Source organism: Polyodon spathula, chromosome 5 (genome assembly GCF_017654505.1).
Source record: "Polyodon spathula isolate WHYD16114869_AA chromosome 5, ASM1765450v1, whole genome shotgun sequence".
Classification (NCBI taxonomy): domain Eukaryota; kingdom Metazoa; phylum Chordata; class Actinopteri; order Acipenseriformes; family Polyodontidae; genus Polyodon; species Polyodon spathula.
In genome coordinates this window covers 16,432,340-16,457,542 of record NC_054538.1, presented here as the reverse complement: position 1 = coordinate 16,457,542, position 25,203 = coordinate 16,432,340, and the positions used below count along the sequence as shown (strand labels likewise).

General features: G+C 37.0%; 1 protein-coding gene across 1 annotated transcript; it reads left to right on the top strand.

Moving 5' to 3' along the window:
* The first annotated feature begins 4,561 nt into the window (after positions 1–4,561).
* Positions 4,562–25,007, top strand: LOC121315625 (chloride intracellular channel protein 5-like). Its single transcript, XM_041249877.1, has 6 exons — positions 4,562–4,847; positions 20,759–20,868; positions 21,660–21,785; positions 22,477–22,583; positions 23,567–23,748; positions 24,509–25,007. Exons 1-6 carry the CDS (start codon positions 4,785–4,787, stop codon positions 24,671–24,673), a joined length of 753 nt encoding a protein of 250 aa, XP_041105811.1. The 5' UTR covers positions 4,562–4,784; the 3' UTR covers positions 24,674–25,007.
* The last annotated feature ends 196 nt before the right edge of the window (positions 25,008–25,203 follow it).

The following is a 25,203-nucleotide window of genomic DNA, read 5'->3' as shown; positions in this document are numbered from 1 at the left end:
CCTTTCTAGAAATGGGGTCTCTCAACCAGCCATGCATTCTCATATCTGATTGATCAAGAAAACAAGTCATTGACCTCGTGGTGATTTGGTCTTTGAGCATTGGTCTTTTTTTTTTTTTTTAATAGAAGTCAGATCTTTTCATACCTACACGTACAATATGTGTAAAATGATTATTTCCTGTAATTAATGTTGAGGTTAAATCTCAAAGTGAACACTAAAGGTATACAAACAGGTATGTAAGAACCCATGCTGTATATGTTTGCTGTACCGCCAGTGCATTTTTACTGAACCCCCTCCTGTGTTTAAAATCACTGTTTACTGATGAAACACTTACGACTCTGAGCCCCGCTGTCTAAAAGTTAACTCAGTCAGTGGACTGCAGTGATTATTTCAGACAAACAATGGTAAATAAATTGATAAAATGGTTACAATATATAGTTGTGATAATGATGCTACTGTGGCTTCAACAGTTCTATTATTATCTTGTGCACAGCAACGCCGTTACATCTTAAAAACAAATAAGCTGAATTTATGTATTTATTTAAAGCTTCTAAGTTGTTGGTCTGAAGCCCGAATATGTTCTGAATAAATCTAAACCTGTGTTAAAGAATAAGTAGCGGGATTCCGAAAAATATAGCGGTACGTGTCCCCAAGCGTTGTTACAACTATTTTAATAACATACCTGTAACTTGTCTTTTTGGGTTAACATCCTGACAAGCTTTTACATTTACAAATTTAAACTCTCTCAAAGGTATTTTCAAGATGCTTAGTAGACTCGGGTATGAGATCAGAGGTGTGTTCTCTCTCTGATTAGCCTACTGACAGGAGGCAAAAAACAAAATGTCCTGCCCGTGTTCCTGAAGAGACATGAAACTTTGGCAGTGACTCCCAATGGCGCCCACAGCCGTACATGTGTGTACCTTTGGTTTGCAAAATTTTGTCTTCTTTAAGTGTGGACTTGCATGTAATATTGTGCGATCGGTTGAAGCGAAACAGACATTTTAAGCTTATGGGATTGTACTGTTTTTTTAGTGGTAGTAATGAGCAAAGGGAAGTAGATACGTTTCGTTGAAGGCTTCATAAAGTGCAAAAATCTCTTCTGATGATCCAGAATGTCAGCAACTCAAAAACATTACTGTATACTGGGAATCAAAGACAGGTATTTAATGCAACACAAATATGAAAGTTCAATTTACTATGGTAACCAAACTGACTTCACAAAAGCAAAAGAAAGTTTAGTGCCAAAATAAAAACATTAAAAAAAACAAGGGAAATGGTCATGTGTCCTACTTTTTCAAGCTGTTGTAAACGGCAACAGCTAATTATAATAAATAAAGTACACCAAAGTGTGCAACAAGTAGCCTGTAATTGTATCTCTGTTCTGGTGACATGGATGCTCCACCTTCGTTATCGTCATTTGTCTTGCCATAATAGTTTATTCCTCATATTATTATTGAACATACGAAATACAATACGTCCCTTTTGTATTAATCGCTTTCATTTCTCTTCATACTGGATCGTCTTCAGCTTCATACAATATTGTTACATTAATAAATCACATTGTTTGATAATTGTATTTAAAAGCATAGGCATGCAATATACCTATTTATTACCGCATTCACTTTTTTTGACACATTTGGGGCTGCCTCGAGAATGATTCAAACTCAGATCGGTAATTCAAATGTACGTCTTCCAGGCAATGATCAGAGAGATTGATCTCAAACCCGAGTCCACTAAACAGAGATCTTGAAAAGACCTTTGAGAGAGAGAGAGAGTTTATATTTATAAATGTAACAACTTGTCAGGATGTTGACAATGAAAACGAAAATTACAGGTACGTTATTTAAGCAGTTGTAACAACACGTAGAGCCGTATAACCCTATATATCTCAGAACCCTGCTACTTACTCTTTAAAGCTGTTGTATAGCCTTAATTTGTTCATTCATATTACCTATTGCACCAAATATGATTTGTCGGGCATGATAAGCACACATAATATGAAGGTAATCTAAAGATTTTGATTAGGAGTTACTGTTACCTGCTGATATGTGGAGTCTCCCTGTCACAAAGACAGCCGGAGTGGGGGACATCCGACCAGAAACAAAAAATAAACAAAGAGAGATGGAGTTTGGTTGAGCTGAGCGAATGGTTTTGCTCAGCATTTAATGAGTGAACAGAACAGACAGAAAATAAATGGTTGTATTAAACAAAAAACACAGGACACGGCACTGGTAGCCAAAATAAACAGACAAACAAAACAGACCATACAGACAAAACACAGTGAGCTTCTCTTAACGATTATTATTATTATTCTCTTTACCTCCGTCTCCAATCCCGTTTTCCACTCACTGAACACACAGCCCCGAGTGGGTGAAAACATGCAGCTTTTATGCAGCTGTACCGAGACTCGATTGCTAAACAATCATTCAATTAGAGTCGCGATACAACTGCACGTGAATTAATAAAGTGCAATTCCCTGTGCTCACATATTATTACTTTTTACTTGCACGTGAAGTGCTGTGCAATCCTCGTGACAAAATACAAATATACATTTTAAACACTTGTGTTACACAGACCCGTTTATATCCTGTGTACCAATGACTATATACCAACGTTAACACACAACATACAACAGAAAATGCACACAGGGGCGGGCACTCTGCCACACTCCCCCTTGTCTGTCATGAACAGAGGAGCAGAGTATTTGAGATGCTCTGAATGTAGATTGCACTCACAGGCATGTCGGACATCACCCAAGTCCTTTGAAGTCAAATCTCTCACTGACAATAATAGTGAGCTCTCAGTGCTAAGAACTTACAAGGAGGTTTCCTGCAGTGTGTAACCCAAAAATCTACACTGCATATTTCACAGTTATAACTCAATCACAGTATGCTTGTGGAGTTAGTCTTTTCCACTTAAATTCTATTGCATAATTTTTGGTTAGTGATTGTAAGAATTTCCTGGTATAAGAAGTACCGTAGGTACAGATGGGTTATAGTCTAAAAGCATTAGTGTGGCAGTAAATATGAATTTTACAACATTAAACATTTCCATACCTAGAAAACAGTTCAGTGGTAAATATACCTACTTTCTCACCAGTTCATGACTGTCATTTTTGTGTGATTATGCCAAGCAATGCAGTGTTGCTGCATTTGATGAGTTTGTGTTTTAGGAAGCACTGCATATCCAGTGTGAACAGGCTGGCCGTAGATCGGGTTCGTGCCCCTTTAAGAATGTGACCCAGAAATAAAACTTTGATTTTTAAAGCACTTTCATGCACTTTTATTCAAAAATAAATCAAACAAACAGAAACAAACAAACACCTAGCTCTCATTGAGCACTAGTTAAACGTATGCAGGTCCCTGACTAACACACAGGACAGCGAAGCTGTTTAAGCTGTTTACCTGACATATAACACAACAACAAAACACTACTACAAATGTGTATAAAACCAAACAAAGGTTTTACACAGACCTTAAGACTTCCAGTCGGGCTCTTTACTCAACAGCAACAACATGTTTTTTTAGGCAAGGAGGAATCTGACCCTCCCCCTGCCACCTTACACCAGTCATCATAAATAATCTGAATATACAGTACAATCTATTCAATCACTGTTCATCTGTTCTTCATTGTGAGTTTGTGATGTTGTGATTGTGAGTGAGTTTTCAGTTATTTAAACTCAAGGGACCACCTTCTATCAAGTTTCCAGAAAACTATAAGGGACTACAAATGATATGCAGTGAAGTGAAGAGAATCAGATGGCAAAAAACTTGCAAGAGACTTTTGGACCAGCAGCAAAAAATCAGGTGCTAACCTTTGCTGATCTGCACTTCAAGAACATTTTGAGTCAAAGATCTTCTACAGTAGAGCTGACACAAAAAGGCAGATGGCAAATGTTCATCCATGCACGTCATATATTGGTTAATCTGTGATTCCCCACTCACTTTCAGACATGGTCAATACAAGCTGTATTCTATGATTCTGTTAATAAGGTTCCATTACAGGTGCAACATTTCCATATTTTTTTTACTGTTACAAACCAATCGATCTGACAAATACACCCCTTAGATTAAGCTGTCAGGATGCTTTGTTTCTGTACACAAAAACTCCCATTTCTAGATATCTTAGTAAGATTCTGCAGGGACAATTAAATAGGAATTTAAAAGAACTGGTTGAAACAAAGTTCTGCAATGCCAAGAAGAGCCAGGGATGCTGTTTCCTGGTTTGAAACATTGTCAGATATAATAATTACAGATAGAGCTGCAGCCTTTTACCAGTGATTACCAGATCCTTAGAATGACAGATCCTGGCAGGCCTTTGGTTATTGCAGAAAATTTAATTAATCACAGTCTGTTTCACTTTGCTAGCATTGCTTTTATTTCTCCTAACTAAATGATTTACACCGACCTTGATTTTCTCTCTTGGGATTAATAATGAGAAAAAATGAAGTTTTTTTTTTATTTTCCTTTGAAGCTTCACAGCACTGGCTCCTCCCTCTGATCAGTGTGCCCTCCTCCTAGCTCTACTCCTGGCTATTTTTGGCTTCATCCTGACTGTGCTCTGGTAGTACTGACAGCTGGGTATAAGGTAAAACAAAACAACACTGGGCACACACTTGTTGCTGTTTTAGGACTATTAACTCAGGCAATAGAAGAAAAAAAGGGAGGTAGAAGTTTATCCAACAGGAATTTGAATTAAAGCTGTCCTGATAGACAGGATGTGAATACAATGTTATTGATGCTTAATGTGACTTTATACTGAAGCCAAATAAGGAATATAAAAAAATGACAGAACCCACTCCTTCAAACGAAGAAGACAAGGACCCTGAAATCGAGCTGTTTGTAAAGGTGAGAAGCTGGTGCAGTATCAACTCATTTGACAGACAACAGTACTGTATCTATTAAGAGTGCTCTAAGCCTATTCATAATGTAATTTTATACAACATGCCAGTAATCAGAGAATGTTAATAGTTAAAAGGTGATGGGTAATGTAACAGAGAGTGTTTAACCACCTGTTGTGACAGTTAATAATTCCACATAGATGCATTTCTGTGAACTTTTTGACAGCAACCTATATTTCTAATGTTGAAGCCATTCCTTTATCTTTAAAGTATCTTGAGTAAAGGTCCTACATGCTATTATATTCATACGTAAACTATTATGTTGAATGCCGTATGGTAACCTGTGTTTGTGACTGGAGTGACATGTTTTGTCCTCTGTGTTAATAACTTTGTTTCATTAGCAGGAATAATGTTTATTCAAGGATTGCTTGTTGTGTTTAGCTTAGGTGTTGTAGTAGCTGACAGAACCTGGCTTGAGGCAGCATTGTTAAATGTTTGGACTCTATAACACATCTGTCAATTAGGCTGTTGGTACTACACAGTAAAACAGAGGAAGCCTGAAGCTGTCAGACTACACTGGCCATGTCACCTTCCTTAAGTGCTGAGAAACTGCCACAAACACCATCTGCTCTGCTTGTCCAACGTGTCTACATACATTAGCTGGTAGAAATCCTTGTGTTTTTGCTATCAGTAACATCTGTTAGTTATTGCCTCCCACTCCAGGTTAGTCAACATCAGTGACATTTTACTCCTGAATGCAGTGGCTGGATTGTAAACTTTTTTTTTTTTTTTATGTATTTACTATCTGATAAAAAGTATCAGGAAACAAAACTAGAGCTGATACTTTCAACACTGATTTCCATAGCCTTGTGAATATGTTTCAAAACATAACTAAAAACATCATACGGACACAGCAGCTTTAAACTCTCAGTCTTTTTCAAGTGTAGTCCAGATTTATAAGTATTAGTAAAAGGCAAACATTGAAACAGACTGAGGATGGTGTGTGACCCCTTTAGGCCCAATGGCCACTTCTGTGTTTACTGTCACGCTGTGAAAGGTGTTCACGCTTGGGTATCTCTGTATACAGGCTAAAAAAAATCAGTACTAGAGATGTGGAATAGAAAAATTACATTGGATCAAATGTCTCCAGTGATAAAAGTTGTACATAACGTGTGCATTATAATTATTTTCCTGTTAAAAAGAAGGAGGAAGGGATGCAAAACAGGTGGCTTTATTTAGTGTGTGATGTTATGTAGAGTACAGTGACAGATTTAATGGTGTCTTTTAAAGTTTGTATTGCCTTTTTTTAGATGGACACAGGGTTGCAGTAGTGCAAGACAGTAAAGAGTGAGTTTGTGAAAGCATTTCCTTAGGCTTCAGCCCTTTAATGTCTTGTTGTTTCCATACTGTCAGCCAGCAATGATGAAGATGTTATTATACAGGACAGTGAGACACTAGAAACAAAGAGCAGTTCTAATATACTTAATCTTCTAAACTAGTTTTGATTACCTGTTTAAAGTTTCTGCTACTGTAAGTTTTTACTTTTTTCAAATAGTCTAGATATGGTTTTGAGAGCTGTTGTATAATTTCTTTTAGAACTTTATTTTCATACCATTATTAGTTCCCGTACACTTTTCACCCCCCTTACGAATGTTTAGCTTTTTTCATTTTGTTTTTCTTGTTTTTACTTTTATGTTTAGGACATTTCTGACAAAACAAACGGAGCAGCCTTCTCCTCCAACATTTAAATACAAAGTATATGCTAGGTTGATTTCTCACTGCAAAGGAACATTCAGCATTTCTAAATTCTTAGAAACTAAGAGGGGAACAATTCAGAGTCTGAGGGTCACCTCAGGCTTATTGTAATGAATAAATATTAATTATACAGACAGGGTTTTTTAATTGTGAGTACAAATGTTAACAATTGACACTGACTTATGGTCAGCGGGGTCTATTTTCAGAGATCCCTTAACATGCTGAAACTGTTCATTATACTTATGAGGCATCTGTCAAACTAGATCTTTAACCCTTCAGTTGCCGTCCTTGCTGATAATATTATGGCCGTCAGTATCGGTAATACACAGATGCTCGTTCTGTTGACATGGGGTTTGGGTGGCTGAGTGATGACCGTCCGCAGAGCAGAGTTAAACAGCTTGAATTAACTTGGCAGCATTCTTTCAGAACAGTAAATGTCACTGTGATCAGCTGACGTTTGGTCCAAAAATATAACAGTGCCTTTTCACCGGTGCCAGGGAAGAGCAACACCTGATCACAAAGTGCTGCAACCCTATAGGGAGTCATTCTGGCAACAGAGTGTGTGTGTGTGTGTGTGTGTGTATATATATCAGATGCTGCTTATTTACAACCTCTCAGTTCCCAGCAATAAGTTCTCACTAACAGAAAGTTGCAAGTAAGCAAAAAGCCCCCGTTTTCAAGTGTATTTATATGGAACAACGATATTAACGCATTGACCCGGAAGGGAAATGACGTGGCAGCCGCAGATTGGAGGGACGGCTGCACTTGTTTACCAAGGAGTCATGTGTGACGGCATAAAAGGGGACAGAGAGGCGCAATCTGTTCCTTCACTTTGGTTTGGGTTTTGAACCTGCACTGGCAACTAGTAATAAAGTTGTCAATAAGCGGTGTTCAGTTGCTAATATCAGAATTCCATTAACATTAAGGTCTATAGGACAGGATTGGTTCCTGGGAAAAGTTGTCTTTATCAGGTTTGCTAATAACCTTCATTTAATGTATATCATCATCATCTTCAGCCTTTTTCAATCCACTGCTGGATGAAGGCCTCCCCAAGATTCTTCCACATAAACCTGTCTGCTGCGTCCCTCATCCATGCTTCTCCAGCGTGTTTCTTAATTTGATCTTGCCATCTTCCTGGAGGTCTTCTTCTTGGTTGCTTTATGTATCTTGGGATCCAGTCTAGTATCTCCTTGGTCCACCGATGGTCTGTTCTTCTTGCTACATGTCCCGTCCACTGCCATTTCAGTTTTTTCACTCTTATAATAACACTGCATACTTGCGATTGCACTGTTATCCATTCTTTCATTTTCCTGTCTGTTCTTGTTATTCCCATCTTTCCATACTCCATTGAGTCATTTATAATTTTTGAGTCATTTTTGCATTGAGGATCCAGGTTTCGCATCCGTAAGTTAGCACTGGCAGCATGCATTGGTCAATGACCTTCCTCTTGTGGCATAAGAATAGTTTCCCTTTTAGAACCATGCTTAATCTTCCAAAGGCACTCCAGCCCATTTTTGCTCTTCTGTTGATTTCGCACATTTGGTTCTCCATTGCCGAAACTAACTGTCCTAAGTATACATAGTTATTGACTTCTTCAAGCTTGATCCCAGTTGCCTGTGGTGGTATATTTATTGAACATGGCTTCATTTTTAAGCCTGCTTTGATGCTAGCCTTGTGTAGTTCTTGTATTCTTGTTTGTAATTCTTCTAGGCACGTTGTAAATATGAAAATGTCGTCAGCAACTCGTAGGTGATTCAAGTAGGCTCCATTGATCTTCAACCTCTTATTTTCCCAATCCAGTGTTTTGAAAGGTAGGCTGGCCGTGAAGAGCTTTAGGGCAATTGTATCTCCTTTTTAATCGTGGTTTTGTCTCTGTTTTTATGGACTCTTAGTGTGGATGTTGCATTCTTGTATATGGTTCTGATCAAGTCTCTGTACATTTTCTCAATTCCTTGTCTTTTTAGAGAGCTTAATACAGATCTTGTGTAACCAGAGTCAAAGACTTTTTCATAGTCGCTGAATCCCAAGCAAAGTGGTAGTTCGTACTCGTTGCTGGTTTGAATCACTTGCCGTACAACTTGAAGATGATCCATTGTGCTAAATCCTCTCCTCAATCCTGCTTCCTCATTTGATTGTGCCGAATCAAATTTATCTTGAAGTCTGTTGGTGAGTATCTTGGTAAACATTTTTTAGATTATAGGAAGTAAGCTAATAGGTCTGTAGTTCTTGAGGTCTTCTTTATCTCCTTTCTAATGTAAAAGTATCACAGATGAGTTGTTCTAGTTGTTTGGCACTTTGATTGTGTTGGATTTCGTCATCACAGGTTTCGCTCTCTCCATTGCTGTGTTTAGGTGTATTTTGCATCTTACAAGTCTGTGGTCACTTCCTGTGTTATAATTGTTCAGTTCTGAGACATCTTGTACTGTGTGCTTCTTGTTGATGAGTATGCAGTCAGCTTCATTCTTTACTCCGTTGGGTCATCTCCATGTCCATTTCCTGATGGGTTTCAGGGCTGTTATTGTAATTTTCACACATTAAGGTATACATGCGTTGTATGTCATTAGTGGTAGATGTTTTGTTTTTTCATTCAATTTCTGACTCTAAGCTTTCACCACAGTAAAATAATGATATAAATGTGCAGTATTCATAGTAAACCTATCTGTATCCCCTGATCAGTTACCAAAAAATAAAAAAAACACCCATTACCACAACCATCTCTTCATGCATGTTGTTTACCAGTGATTTAATATAATATACTGCAGGTGGGCACAGTTGAGGAAGCTGCCCTAGAAACATACATATTCCAATTGCTTAACCCTCATGAGTCACAAAGCTCTGATTGGCTAAATTTAGTATTGAAATCCAATATACAGTTTATAAATAGCTTTTTTTTTTTTTTTTTTGGTCTCATACAGTATGTGCCATCTTTTCAGAGTCTTTACTCCAGTCTGTAACATACTCAATGTAACTATTAGAACTATTCCACGTGAATGTATCATTCATGTGGAATAGTTCTAATAGTTATAATGATATACTGGAACAATAATTTGACCATACATCACTTCTTTGGGAGACTGGTGTCACTGTTTCATCATGCAACTGTCATAGTCAATAGTGAATCTAGTGTGTTTCATAAAATATGAATCTAAAGTACAGATTTGTATCACACAGAAGCTCAGTTTAAAAGATAGTATTAATAATACAGAAATGAGTAGTTAAATTGCTACTGCAGCTTTGCCCCTTCTATACAATGATGTTGTAAAAAGTGAGGGGGCAAATGCCCCTCCTTGGTCCATAATCCCCCCTCTGATTATAAATCTTTGCTTCCTCTACCTATCCCCGTTTTGCAAAATGTACTTCACTGAGACTATCTGTCCAGATTATATCTAATGATAATCACTTGACCTTTGCATTTTCCTCTTTAAAGTATAAAGTGTTGGCTATATTGCTTTGTTTATTTATTATGTTGCTTTGCATTTCATGCAAATATGCAAAACCAAAATCATTTAAAGGGAGGGTGGTTTAGATTTCATTGTTATAATAGCTATATTTTTCTTTCCATTCAATTTTCCCAAATTTAAATAGATCATGTAATTATTATTACTATTATTATTATTATTATTATTATTATTATTATTATTATAAGTTCATGTTTTTGGACTTACATTTAAAGGCTTGAAACAAGAGTTAACCCTTCAATCACTGACCGGAGAGCTGCTTCAAGTTCGATTTGCATGTTTCAGCTAGCTCAAAGAAAATAGTTCGAAAACATTTTTTTCTTTTTCATCAGAGACAAAACGTTACTCTCCAAAGTAGAAATCGTGTTTTTAAGAACTGTATTTTTCACTTATTTGATTATGGTGTTTGATTACATGTCTCCGCTGAGCAATTTTTTAAAAATTGGATTGACTAATGAACAAAGCAGCCAGATTTGTATTAGAAAGCCCTCCTTAAATCAATCACTGCCAGTTACTGGCTTCTTTAAATTGGATGTGGCTAAATTGTAGAAGGCAATTACACTGGGTACTTTTTGTGTGCAAAGCTGCAATAGGTTTGTTGCTAGGCTACCTAGACTCTATGTTACAGGTAAATATACCTAAGTACAGTTTATGATTTAGTCTAGCACTGTGATGGTCGATCAGCATTTAGATAGAGCCCCCCAAGTATGAAATAGTCTGGACCACAGTATCCAGGATATGATAGTGCATCAGATAAATAACCCAAATGTATTAGCTGAATGTTGATTTGGGTGCTGTCCGTTAAGGATTCTAATGTAAGTTTGTAAACCCATCAAATCTCAAGAACTATTCGAGAGACAGAGCTACTTTTTTTTTTTGCATGGTTACTGTATATCCACTTAAGGCAAAATGTGCAATTACAACTGACTTTAACCCTCTAACTATGATTTGATCATGTGACTTTTTGACATCTGAATAATGGACCAAATGGGCAGAATGATTCAGACGAATACAACAATTAACAGTTTGGTTTGAACCCTTCCCTGCCAGCCAATACATCAGTTTGCTTTTGTGTTTATTGAGCACACTAGACAAAAGCATGAATTAAATGCATTGAAAAAAGAGAAATATCATTTAGTAACATATTTCCGAGCAGGGCTTTGTCAGTCTCAGGCACGTGTGTTACGATAGTGAAAAGGTAGGTAAATATGGGCGGTCCACCACAGGATTGTAATATTTATTTTTAAACAGCACATTTAAACAGGTAAGACACTTTCAGTTCAGGTTCTTTATTGTGAAGGGTGAAGCAGGATGTACAAGTATTGGGTAATAATCCCTGCACAGCGGTCCTTCTCTGTGGCTGCCATGTCAGCTATTGGCATAGACTGAAGGTGAGGGTCATTTGCAGTGGAAAAAAGGCTGTTACCTCCTGTTTTTTTTTTTTTTATTATAAACAGAATCTCTTTTTATCTACTGCAGTGTAATTGTATAGAACGATACACCATTAATTGCCATGAGCAGAGTTTAACAACAGAGGCACAAGAAGACATTTCTGTGAAACCAAGGTCAGCATTTGAAGTAAAGTTACAGTAAAATGTACAGTATAGGAAGCTGTGGCATCTTAGCAGGGAGAGCAAAGGACATTGAATTTCAAACAGCACTTTGAAGTTGTAATTCAAATTAGCACACATCAAAACATGCAAATATGCATTTTTGTAAAGCACCTTTATCCTGCTTGAGGAAAGGGAACTGCTGATCTAATACAGACCCTTAGAATGCTGTGTTTCACATCATGCACAGGTGCTTCCTTAGTGTCCTATTGCATTCTACAGTATATTCACTTCACTTTTGGATTCAGATCTTTGGTTCCCAAGTAAATGCTATGAACACAAAAGATTGATTAATAAGTATGTGTGTAAATGCTCAGATATGTTTTAAGTTTAAATTCAAAATAATTATAATAATGAAGTTACCGGTAATGTGAATATTTTCACTCAATTGAAAAGATAAGATGCTGCAGGATAGGTAAGAGACACATGTAATTTTGCATAACATTAAAATATACAATGGCATGTTAGATATGTTGTTATGAAAAGCAGTATTGAAGTGTTGGTGTGCATCTCTGGGATCACATTGCCATGTAACCTGAAAGGTGAAACAGATTTGCCAACTTAAAAAAAGTGGAATCTAATACTAGCATTACTGTTTTTGAGGCGTTTTAAGGGTTATCGCCTCTGACATTGTTGTCTCTCAGTCATTATTGCTTAACTAAGGTTGTTGCATTGACAGCATTTTCTAATATTACAGGTGGGTGTTCCTTCCACAAAAAATAGCACACGCACGCTTTGCAATAACTGTCTGATATGCACTGTAACAAAATAATCATAATGCAGCATTGCCGGTTTTGTACAGAATTTTCTTCTCAGTAGTCAAATTCGTCCTGTCCATGTACAGTGTTTTGTTTTGGTGTTCAATCACTATTAAGAGACAAGTGGAATGCAAAAGGATGAGCTGAACAAAGAGGTGAAAACAATAGCTGTCTTTATAAGCATGAGGTTACGAAGACAACGGCTTGCGTCACAGCTTTGGTTATGCATATTTTAAGAAACCACGCAAAGTCTGGACAAAACAATGGAAATCTGATTTATGGTTTGATCCTCTTAATTTTTTGAGTAACAGAGACGGGATAGAAAATGTAAGACTGTCCAAGGCAAGTTTTCACTACCTCTGCAGGGAACTGGAGCCCATTACTGGGAAACAACGTACAAGGTTGCAAAAACCTATCCCTATTTCTAAAAGAATCTTGGGGCATTATGGCGACTTTTGCCAAATATTGAATATCGGTCACTAGGACAGTTATTTGGTATAGGACAATCAACAGCCTGTGAAGACGTGTGCGTGCTTCAGAGTATTAACTGTATTGATACCTTGTCGGTTTACCTGTACACACTTAAGCTATTCCGAGTCATATCGAAACAGTACTTGTATGAAATCTGTTCTTTTATGAGTTTCTTACCAATACAGTTATATCAGTAACGACACCGATAAGAACTCCAGTCTGGACAGATGTTTCGGTAGTGTTTTGGTACGGTCCCGCAACGATACTTGTATAGAAATGCTAGTGTGAACAGGGCAATACTCAGCCAAAGTGGAAGGGGCATTTACCAACCTGCCTGGCCCTCGTGGCAAGTTATGATCAACCCCCCTAATACAAAATTATGGCCCTCATTCTCCGGAGGCTGGATTGCCGCCGACCAAAGCAGTGACCGGTTAGGCATGAAGGCAGAGGGTGCTAAGAATCACCTAGTTACGATTTTAGCCTGCCATAGAACACTGACCCTGGCCACGTATCGCTGCAGATTCTTTCAGCAAAGTATGGCGAAAAGAAGGACTACTGGAACTCAAGAGTGAACATTTTCTCTTCTACCGAGAAGAAAGCCATCAGGAAATGGACATGGAGAGGACCCAGTGGAGTGAAGAATGAAATTGACTACATACTCACCAAAAAGAAGCGCACCATAGAAGATGTCTCAGTACTAAACAATTTTAACACAGGAAGTGACCACAAACTTGTAAGCAAAATACACAGCACTGGCAGAGCGAAACTCATGATGATAAATTCCAACACAGTCAATGTAGAAATGCTCCCAAAGCAAAGCACTGTGTTTTAGCTGGAACTGAAGAATGGATTCTGTGCTCTTCAAGATCTGAACAAATATGAAGCAATCAAGGTAATCAAAATCTATGAGGAAGTGTCATGGATGGTTAGAGTGGTGCGTGTGGGTGGTGATATCAGACCAGTAAATGAAACCATAGCAATGAATATACAGGCTAAGACTGAACGCAAGAGCGCTCAGCTTTTTATTAAACAAAATTAAACAAACAGTTTAAACAAAAAACACAAAATAAAGGACTCACTGGCCAAAGTAAAAATAAACACTAACAAATTATTATTTTTATAATTACTAGTATCTTGTTCGCTGGCTTGGTAGAATTCGCTCTTACTATCCTTCACTCTCCATACAACTCCCTACTCTGAGCCCAGAGTGGGTCTTTTATACTGTGGCTGAAGCCTTAATTACCCATTAAACAATGACCTTATTAAGACTCCAGCCACATTCCCACAGGCTTTACTGGGATGGGGATTTAACCCCATATCCCACCAGCAGCTACACTTTATGAGAGCGGCTTTTCGCCAGTCTCAAACAATAAACAATAATGTCAGATGGCTTTTGTCCATCCGCACACGCACACAAAAACAAATAATAATAATAATAATAATAATAATAATAATAATAATAATAATAATAATTGGACATAAATAATAAAAGGGCGGGCACCTTGCCACAGGAAGTGACGGAAGTAATTGCAGAAACAGCAAAAAATATCGCTGGAACACAGAGTACAAAATGCTACCAGAAGATCACGCAAGAGACAAAAGACCTCATGAAGAAAAGAAGGGAAATGAAACAAACAGCAGCTCTGCAGTCAAAGATTGAATACGTTGAGCTCTGCAAGACAGTAAGAAAGCTCTTTACTGAAGATATACGGTCATTCAAAGTTGGTAGAAAAAACAAGGACTAATCGTCAGGAAAAACAAGAGGACGGGACTGTCACCAAGAACAGCAAATTGATTTTGAAGTGAGTCAAAGACTTTTACAGAAAATGATATCAAGATGAAAAGAGCAACAACATAGCAGATGACAAAGACAGGATGGAAAAAATGCAACCTGAAGAAGAACTTCCAGACGTTCTACCAGAAGAAGTGAAACATGCTGTCAAACACATGAAGACAGGAAAGGCACCCAGAGAAGATGGCATAACGACTGACATTGTGAAAGAAGATGGTCAAGAAGTGAGAAAAATACTGTGGCGTGTTTTTACAGATTGTATTAAGCAGAAGAAAGTGCCAATGACTGGAGCACATCAGTGATACTTTACATGAGAGAGGAGATAAAGAAGAGCTCAAGAACTGCACACCTATTAGCTCACTCCCTATAATCTCTTTTTGCCAAGATACTCACCAATAGACTTCAAGATCAATCTGATTCGGCACAATCAAATGAACAAGCAGGATTCAGGATTGGATTTAGCACAATGGATCATCTTCAAGTTGTACGGTAAGTGTTTCAAACCAGCAACGAGTACGAACTACCACTTTGCTTGGGATTCATGAACTATGAAAAATACTTTGTTTACACAAGATCTGTATTAAGCTCTCTGAGAAAACAAGGAATTGCGAAAACATCGTGACTTGATCAGCACCATATACAAGAATGCAACATCCACAGCAAGATTCCATAAAAACAGCGACAAAATCAAGATTGAAAAAGGAGCTCGTCTGGAGATACAATTTCCCCAAATCTCTTCACGGCCACTCTAGAATACATTTTCAAAACACTGGATTGGGAAAATAAGGGTCTGAAGATCAATTAATGATTTGGGAATCTAATATATTGAATGTACATGTGATATAATTATACAACTACTAAGATGTAAAATAATAATGATGTAATTCTGTTGTACTAGATACTTTAATTTTTGATCATTGAAAACTTATTTGAGTAGACTTTCTAAAACTCCATTAACCATTGCTGTCAGGTGCGCTATGTATAAAATGCCCGAGATGCACCTTTTTAACATTTGCTCTGATGAATACATGCTTTTGTCGAAATGTGTTAGCAAACACTATTTGAATACGATAATGTAAGAATAAAGTTTGTTTTATGAAATATCTGCTACGGATCTGGATTTTGTTGATGGGAGTTGTCGTCTTTTTTCCTTGCTACGGTTTCACTGCTGAAAGGTATTGTTTTTGAAAGAAGGCACCCCTACTTTGAAGGAAATTGAAAAACAATCTTTTAGCACTGATGTGTGTGTATATATATATATATATATATATATATATATATATATATATATATATATATATATATATATATATATATATATATATATATATATATACACAATGTGAAACTTTTATGTGAGGTGTGTGTTCACACTGTTGTAGTGAACATCACCACCGGTAAACTTGAAATAACTCCGGTTGTGGCCATTTGAACTTTTATTGAGGCCAACATTTTCACACAGGGACATGAGGAGACATGTATATGTTGCACACACATTGCTTTTGCATGCTTTGTTTTCATGTATTGATGTTTTTTTTTTTTTTTTATTATTATTATTATCATCTTTAACTTGTGGGAGGGGAACTATATACAATCAACGTGCCAGAGAACTGACTGCATAAGATTCCAGGGAACTATATACAACTGCCGGGGAACTATTTTCTGTGTGCATACAATTGCCAGTGAGTGACGTATATACATAGAATGCCAGGGAACTGTATACATAAAATGACAGGAAAGAACTAATGCAGTTGGCCAGAAGTGGATTTTCCAAATCCAAATGCAAATAGATTTGACTGTTGCTTCAGTTTCTTTGACAATCTATTTAGGGTATTATTTAGAAATTTTGAGTATTATTATTATTATTATTATTATTATTATTATTATTATTATTATTATTATTATTATTATTATTATTATTATTATTATTATTTCTTGTGCCGTCTAAGCTGATCAACAGAACAAGCCAGAGAAACTCAATGGTCTGTAGCACTGGAGCACTCCTGCAACACAGTATTACTTTAAAAGCTGTGCAGTTATTTTAAACCCCCTGTCTGTGTTGTAAGGCAGCACAGACACCTCAACACTCCTTTTGTCTCTTCTTGTTGGGGTGAAAGGAATCTACTTGCTTTTACAGTTTTTTTTTATTTCTTAGGGCCTCATTTTCGAAGCTTTTACTGTGATTAGCGTGTTCAGTTCTGTCCCTGTCCGATTTACTATTCCCATTTCCGGGAGTAAAACAAGGATTTAGCGGATGCAAAACCAAAGGGGCGGTTTATTGCAAAATAAAAAGGTTTAACAAGACAAAAACATTTTATAAAATAAAACAGCACAGTATCCAAAAATAGACAAATGAACAGACAGTAACAAACAAAGACTGAACGAAACAACAAAGTATCATTCTGGTTCCACTCCCAACATGCGTAGCAATTGTCATTATTATTATTATTATTATTATTATTATTATTATTGTCCTCTCTCTCTCCCGTTCTTACGCCATTGAACACACAACTTTGAGCGAATGAAACTGACTCTTTTTATGCAGCTGTACAGAGACTCGATTGCTAATCAATCGTCCAGTTGGAATCTCGGTACGTCTGCTTGTGAACTAATTGTGCTCCCCATGCTTCCATCCTAATACCCACTTCAATCTGCACGTGGAGTGATTGTGCATTTCCCCATGCCTAAATACAAATACACGTTTTAAAACACTCGTGCTACATAACCCAACATTATATCCCGTACACATATACATACACCAACACATACAACAGATAAACAAAAAATTCACACAGTGGTGGGGCACATTGCCACAGATGCTTATCAGGGGTAATGTATAAAATACTAACTTGTCTGTCCTTTTATGAAATGTAGGAGGGATCAAACACTTCAGGGTGCTTGGACACCTCCGTAGACAACAGTTTCATGCATGATTTTTCCTGGCAAGCACGTGTTGTCACCACTTGGCTGTGATTGGTTAATCCGCCAACGGTACCGAGCGGCAGGCAGAAAAATTGCTCTGGATTGGATTTGAGCGGTACCGCTCACGTCACCGCGAGACTAGTGGTATCGTCCCATGCTGTTCTGTTCAACACCATGTGAAAGCAATGGCAGAGATACAAGCAGCGAAATGCCTTGCACGCCATGCCTGTCTGTCTTTAAATCTTTCTTGTTATTCCACACCTGGAGATATTTGCAGTAGTTTCTGTTCTCCTGTGTTTGTCAGTAATAGCCCACACAGTGCATTTCAGCATTTCTGCTGTTTTTCTGGTAGTTTCTTCTTTTTCATTTAGTTGCATCACTGCCATTTTGAGATGCTATACGCTTTAGTTTTAACCATTTTTTGTTGCTTTTTTTAATCACAAATTTGCAATGCATTTCTGAGTATGTATGTATGTATGTATTTATTCTATAATTAACATCAGATGTTGGTTTTCAAAGTATGAAATAAGTTTTTGCATGTTATTTTTCATTTTATACATGTTATGTAATAATGTGTTGTTTTATTATAAAGCTGCATCTCTAATTTATACCTTTTAATAGAACAATTAGAAATGATAGAAATGATTTCTGTATATCTACAAATACATAGGATATTGTATATCCGTTTGTTTCAACGCAGCCCGGAATCTTGCCATGAAAGAGGAAAACAGATCTAACCATGCTTAAAATGTAATGTACCAGTTCAGCAAAGCTGACTGTTGGTAATTGACTGAGTTCTTCTTCTAGTTTCATGAGCTCGCACACGCGCCTGTCAGATTGGAGCCACTGACACATGACTGCTTTTGTTGCCAGTTATTTTTTAGCCCTTGATTGACTATTTATCATGCGGCTGTATTGTGTTACAACTGTGCTTTTTCTTTATTCACTGGATAAATAGCAGGCTTCAAACAAAACAGATTGAATATCAAGCGGATATAAATGATCATTTTTTCTTCATGCCCAGTCTATTGTATCAGACCATTGTATTTGGTACTATTATGCAAGCAGATTAGCTTGATCATTTTGTTATTGGTGTTGCTATAAGAATGAATTAACTAGTATAATAAGTAGTTCCACTTTTTTTCTCAGCAGTTTAATGATGTGTAAAATATACAATAGATGGGTTTGTCACAGGTTTTAGCACCTCATGTTATTGGTTCATGGAATTTAAAAATAATATGATTCAGAGCTCCTCTGCGATTGCTGAGTTTGCACCTGAGTTAGAAGGCCTGATGAAGCAGGTAATGGAATTTTCATGTATAATTCAGCCTGTTCCAAGTTTCCAGTTTCAGTGTTAGCTTTCTGTGCCTGTCTCATGTTATTATTTGAAAACCTGATACCTTGTACAAAGATATGGAAATTTGGCTGAGATTCATTCCCTTGTACTGTATACTTTGCATGTATTGTAGAGATATCTGCTGCAGATTAGGAAAAACTTCAGAGACATAAAACAACTGTTTAATGTGGCAGAAATGTTTGGAAAAAAAGGCGTAAATGTGTGTGCTTTTAACTTCTTCAGGAGAATTGTTTGAAGCTAACACAAAATGGCACCTCAAATGTCTTCAACACCTTTCGGTTTTGTACAGTAGTACTGTACTGTTTAGAAAATGAAAACTAGACATTATGCTAACTTTGGCTTGTATTCTTACCCAAATACAACATGAGATTTCAGATGTTTTTGATTAGCAGTCAAATTTTATTTAAAAAAAAGAAAAAAACAAAGAGGATTCTGGCTTCCAGTCTGACAGTGAAAGTTACATGTAAAATTGAACCCACGTAACTACCTATATAACAGCTGCATTTATTACATCCATGTACGCACTTAATATAAATCAACGCCACCTGCTGGGCATTTAGCACATTGCAACACATTATTAAAAGTGTTACTATGCCCAACGCCAAGGGCTGGTAACAAATGATCAACATCCTCAGTTTAGCTCCAAGCATGGTATCAGCTGACGATTTTCCATTCAAGTATAAATGGACATTTGTTTGGAGATGCTGCTCTATGTCCTGTAGGTGTAGGTCATGGTGCACTGGATCGTGTTACAACCCAAATAGCACAACTTTTTGACTTAATCTGAAAGAAATGCACATCTGCAAAAAACATATATTTCAGAAATGTCCATCGCTGCCAATGAATACAGCTCAGTGTTAAAAGACCTAAGATGCTATTTTCAGTGACCACCTAGATTTCATTGGGACCACACCTAGAGAAAGGCAGTGTTGTTTCTATGTGCCTCAGGGTTTGCTCTTCGTTCATTACACACTGATATGAGCTTTATTGTTCGCAGTACAAGTGCATGGAGTGGCTAATTATCATTGGGAAAATACTTTACAGTGAAATGGTAAAGACTTAAAGACTTCTGTTAACACCAGGGGACTGCATGCTTGCTCACAAAGAGTGAACGACAGTATTGTGCTGTACATAATGGATAATGTAACACAAAACCAAATGCAGCAGGAATGTCTGGCTTCATTATTTCAAAGCGAGAGTCCCTTTTTGAAGTATTTTTTGTAAATTCACTTGCTCTTTTAACCTTGTAACAAAATGGAATAAATGACTGTTTAAATGTAACATGACATTTTGTTTTTACCAGCCATCCTGTTCAATAATATTTTTTTAGCTGCCTGTCTTTGTAGCAGCTGTAATTATGTGATTAGAAGTTCAAACAAACATTAAGTAATGTATCCACTGTTAAAAAAAATGTGTTTGCCATACCTGTAGTGGCTTCTGTTACCAAAATGCTTTGCAAGGCTCTGGGAATTGTGTTTTCTGTGGATAATTGGTAAGTAGAGTATAATGTTTATCAATTAAATCTTTATTTTGTTCTCTTTTAAGTTACACTCGAAATGCAAAGAAATATGTATTAGAAAATGAAATATTACAGAACCATGGAACAAAGGGATAGCATTAGTAACAAAAGCAAAATAAAAATAAAAAGTATTTCCCTCGAGTCAAGTTCAGTGATAAATATATTGATCAGTGAACCATGTGAAAAATTTGAAACAGTTATCAAATGAAATGCATGCAGACGGCTGGTATAAAGCTGCTGTGCTCAACTGACTAGATAGTCGGTTGTGTATTTCAGGCTGGCAGTGATGGAGAAAGCATTGGGAACTGTCCTTTCTCTCAACGTCTCTTCATGATCCTCTGGCTCAAAGGGGTTGTCTTCAATGTCACCACTGTTGATTTAAAAAGGTAAATATCTGCATCAGGCAAATTAAATCCTCGTGTCTTCCTTTTATGAACAGCACAACCCTCATATAAACAGACCTTGGAAGCAGGGGTGACCATTTTAGGGTAAATGTGTGATTTTTTTTTTGTTGTTAGGTATTAAATTAAACCAAACAAACCTATTAATTAATGTGCTGATTTCAGAACTGAAAAGCTGCCTTCACCTGACGTTTACAGTTGAGTACCAGTCAATGCCGTCACATTTATTTAAACTCACACTGCAAAAACGTCACGAAAGATGACCTTTTCTTAGACTGAACTTAAGAGCTACCCATGTGCAAACTGTGAAATGTATTTGTCTAGTTTATTCAAAGATTACATATAGGACTACAATTCACTGCAGTCATGCAGCATTTCTAAAGAAACAAGCAACGTGAAATCAAAGTGATTTCTTATCAAAAGGATAAAAGAAAGGTGAGACAAATAATCACATGTGACAAATGAGTGCGTTTAGCTAGTTTGATCATGACAGGTTCTGTATTAAATCACACTGTCAGATCTTTACTCAATAACTGTGCAGACAAGGGCAACTGAGGGGTCTTTTTTTTGTGTGTTGAGTGATTAACGTGTTTTAGTCTATTTAGTAAATGCCAAACAACTTAAACTTTTTTTATAGGGAATTAATCGGAAAATATTAGTATCGGCACACCCCTACTCAAAAGTAAAAAAATAAGATGAAAAACTTTAACAAAAAAAATTGCTATGCCATGTATGCACAACATTGTTAGAATACTGAATCTGCTTGTTTCTTTTAGAAAACCCGCAGACCTGCATAATCTGGCCCCAGGCACTCATCCACCTTTCCTGACCTTTAATGGCGAGGTCAAGACTGACATCAACAAAATCGAGGAGTTTCTGGAGGAAGTCCTTGCACCGCCAAAGTAGGTTCAAGCACTGCCTTTACTGCTTGGGCAACTGAAGCACTTTTCAGTTTGAGTGAAAAGTGTCCTGGGTGCAGTATACAACAAAATTACGGCAACAACACATTTACAGGACAGTGCTTCACCACATTTGGTCCAGTTGCAATATAGGTCACAGCGGCCTACTGTTGTATGAGTTCTGTTTTCTGATTGGTTGATGTAATGAAGTCTATATCCACAGAAATTCCATAGAAGTTAGATAATGTGAATGTAGGACACTGCCCTACTCCTTTGTATAGCTAACACCTGCATGGCGAAACTATTGAAGGATATGTCTTTGGAACATATCTTGTTTATTAAAAAAATAAAAATAAATACAGTTCTGTTAAAAGTCTTAACATGAAAAAACATTTGCAGAAATCTTATGACGTGTGAGTCGTGCTGTTTGTTGATGAACGGGACACTTCTCACATCGCACTTAATAGAAGCTTACTGATTTATGTGCATTAAAAAAAGAAAACTACCAAATGCAAAGTATGAAGAGTGTTGTAATATAGTGTTGTTATTCGAATCAGTATTTTGCACTGGTGACAGTCAGGTACATTGTCCCTTCAGAGCTCAGAGAGGGTCTCCTGAGCATGTCCTGCTATTCAGTCCTGGTTGGCTCTTTTGTGACATGGACCAATGTCTTATTCTGTGGTTTTCTCACCAGGTACCCCAAGCTTGCTGCTAAACAGCGAGAGTCCAACACTGCAGGAAATGACATTTTTGCAAAGTTCTCAGCATTTATAAAGAACACAAAACCAGAGGCCAATGAAGGTGAGTTTGCAGATTTATAATATTTTATGATACAATGTAATATTTTATTAAACAGTACAAAAATTCTCCTTCATCAAGAGAGTGATTAATGTTTTAAAACTATTATTAACAGGCACGTTCTTAAATATCTAATGATGACTACCAAAGGGGATCTTAGATAGGACAGTTTGTATTTATTTCTCACGTCTTTATTTATTTGTACTTATTTTTTTTCTTCTCTTTTCTATTCATGCCTACATGACTGACTAGCCATTCGCACCTCTGCAAGCTAAGGTCCCATTTGTGGATAATTAGCAGACACCCACTTATACCATTCACACTTCATCAGTCAGGGGTGGAACAGAATGTCTTCTACAGCACCCCATATGGATCGTCCTGTGAAATGCAAATGTTCATATTGAGTGGCAAGAAGTATAGAGTGTTGACAGCAATCAAACAAGTACACTGAATTCAAAATGCAAAGGCGAAAAAATGTAATACAATGTAAATTTCAATTTACAGGCATTATAAACATTATAAATGGATGAGCTTGTGAGAATCACAACTTACTATATTTAGTTCAGTTACCAGCAGTGTAAATTGCCTGCGATTATCATTGTCTGCTTTTTGTCAACTTTTTTTCTTACCAGTGATTACTCTAATGGTACTTTGCAAAATTATATTTACATAGAATAGGATGCATTTTCTTGTATGGTCAACTGTTTGTTTTACTTTGCTGCCACCTAGTGGAAATTCACTTACCTGCAGTGAAGTGGTGATTTTTCAATAATCAGAGAGAGCACTATTTAAACTTTCCTGCTGGATTTCAAGGTAAAGTTATTGCAAGCAATAATCAGTGTTATAAATTCAACATGTCTGCAATACAATTGAACGTAATGTGGTAAAAGTAATGTGTAACATAATATCACCTTGCTTTCTAAATGGGTATTTGCAAGGTAGATGGCAAATTCGTGGCAGTGAACTCACAGAAAGCTTTTTTTCAGCTCTGGAGAAGGCCCTGTCCAAGGCACTGAGGAAGCTGGACAGTTACCTGAACACTGCGCTCCCTGAGGAGATCGACACAGACAGTGCTGAAGAGGTGAACGTGTCAAATCGCAAGTTCCTGGATGGAGACGAGCTGACACTCGCGGACTGCAATCTCCTGCCAAAGCTTCATATAGTGAAGGTAAGGAGTGGAGAAAAAGAAACAGCACACACGAGCACTGCGAGTCCCATTGTCGTATCATACCGAGTATGTCATGGTGGTGAACTATCTGCTTCTTCACTGATGACTAAGAAGAGGACAGTAAATCTTAATTAAACTAATTGCCCTCATTAAAACAGCTGAGTGTAAAGGCTATTGGGAAATGTATTAACTTGCATTGTGATTAGTGCCTCTGTTCTGTACTTTAGTGCTGTTTTGAGACTACTGATCCTATGATGCATTTCGAGTTGCCACAGTGCACATGCATCAGTGCCATTGTCATTCGCAGAAATGAGTGACCAGTGCAAAAAACATGCATTATCCTTACAAAGTGGAGGTGCTGAAAGTGGTGGACAGTGCATCACCATACAAGAAAAAGAAAGATGTTGCTGCAGATTTCAACATTCTTGACAACCATTCTGATGCTGAGTGCATCATGCTTTTGTGGTTTAAAATGCCCAGAATTAAAATCGGGCGTGCAGATATGAAGTTGTAACCTATACTTTTTAAAAGTTTGCTTGCAACCATATTTTCAATAAAATGATCGTTATTTTTAAATGTATAATACTGTTCATTGTACTGTAACTGAAATTTGATTTTAGTGTTCAATACAAAAGTGCATTTGGCTTAGACAGCAACTTGTAATAAAAATTACTGATAAGACAATTTGTTTTGCTTGTCCCTTGAAATTCGCATTAACAAGAGTTGACTGTGTATTGCCTTTGTGTTTGTATTGTCTTAGATTGTAGCGAAAACTTATCGCAACTATGAAATCCCGCCGGACATGACAGGAGTGTGGCGATACCTACAGAATGCCTACGCCAGGGATGAGTTCACCAACACGTGTCCTGCAGACAAAGAGATTGAGATGGCATACATGGATGTGGCGAAGAGGCTCTCTAAATAGAAAACTAGCACTGAAAGAAACAGCTCATATGTTATATATTGAAGCCTAACTTTTACAAACTGGTTGCTGTTGACTTTTGTTTCTGTTGGTATCACCATTTATCAATATCAACATTTGCTTGGCTGGGACAAACCCTGTTTTGCTAGCTGTGTGACCCAACAAACAACTATGCCAGTGTTTTATTTTTTTTATTTCTTCTTGTTGAAATGTGCACTATCCTGGATACAGCAGAGTTGCTGAAGTTTGAAGATTTCGTGTGTCTTTATATATACTTTGATTGCTCTTACATCTCAATTAAAAATGGGTGCCACATTCAATAAATTATTATTATTATTATTATTATTATTATTATTATTATTATTATTATTATTATTATTATTATTATTATTTTATGTGTCCTTATTGATTTATAGCATTCACCGTAATCTGCCAACAATATTAACTGCATTCTCGGAAAATGATCCCACATCTGTTTTCAAGTAAACTCTCATCTCTCAGCGGGGTGGTTGAGCAGCAGATAGCTCAGTGCT

Bases quoted from the DNA above. Each gene is read 5' to 3' on its own strand.
- LOC121315625 (XM_041249877.1), top strand. From the start codon at position 4,785: ATGACAGAACCCACTCCTTCAAACGAAGAAGACAAGGACCCTGAAATC. The intron at 21,786-22,476 runs GTAGGTTCAAGC...TTTTCTCACCAG, and splicing joins GAAGTCCTTGCACCGCCAAA to GTACCCCAAGCTTGCTGCTA. The intron at 23,749-24,508 runs GTAAGGAGTGGA...GTATTGTCTTAG, and splicing joins CAAAGCTTCATATAGTGAAG to ATTGTAGCGAAAACTTATCG.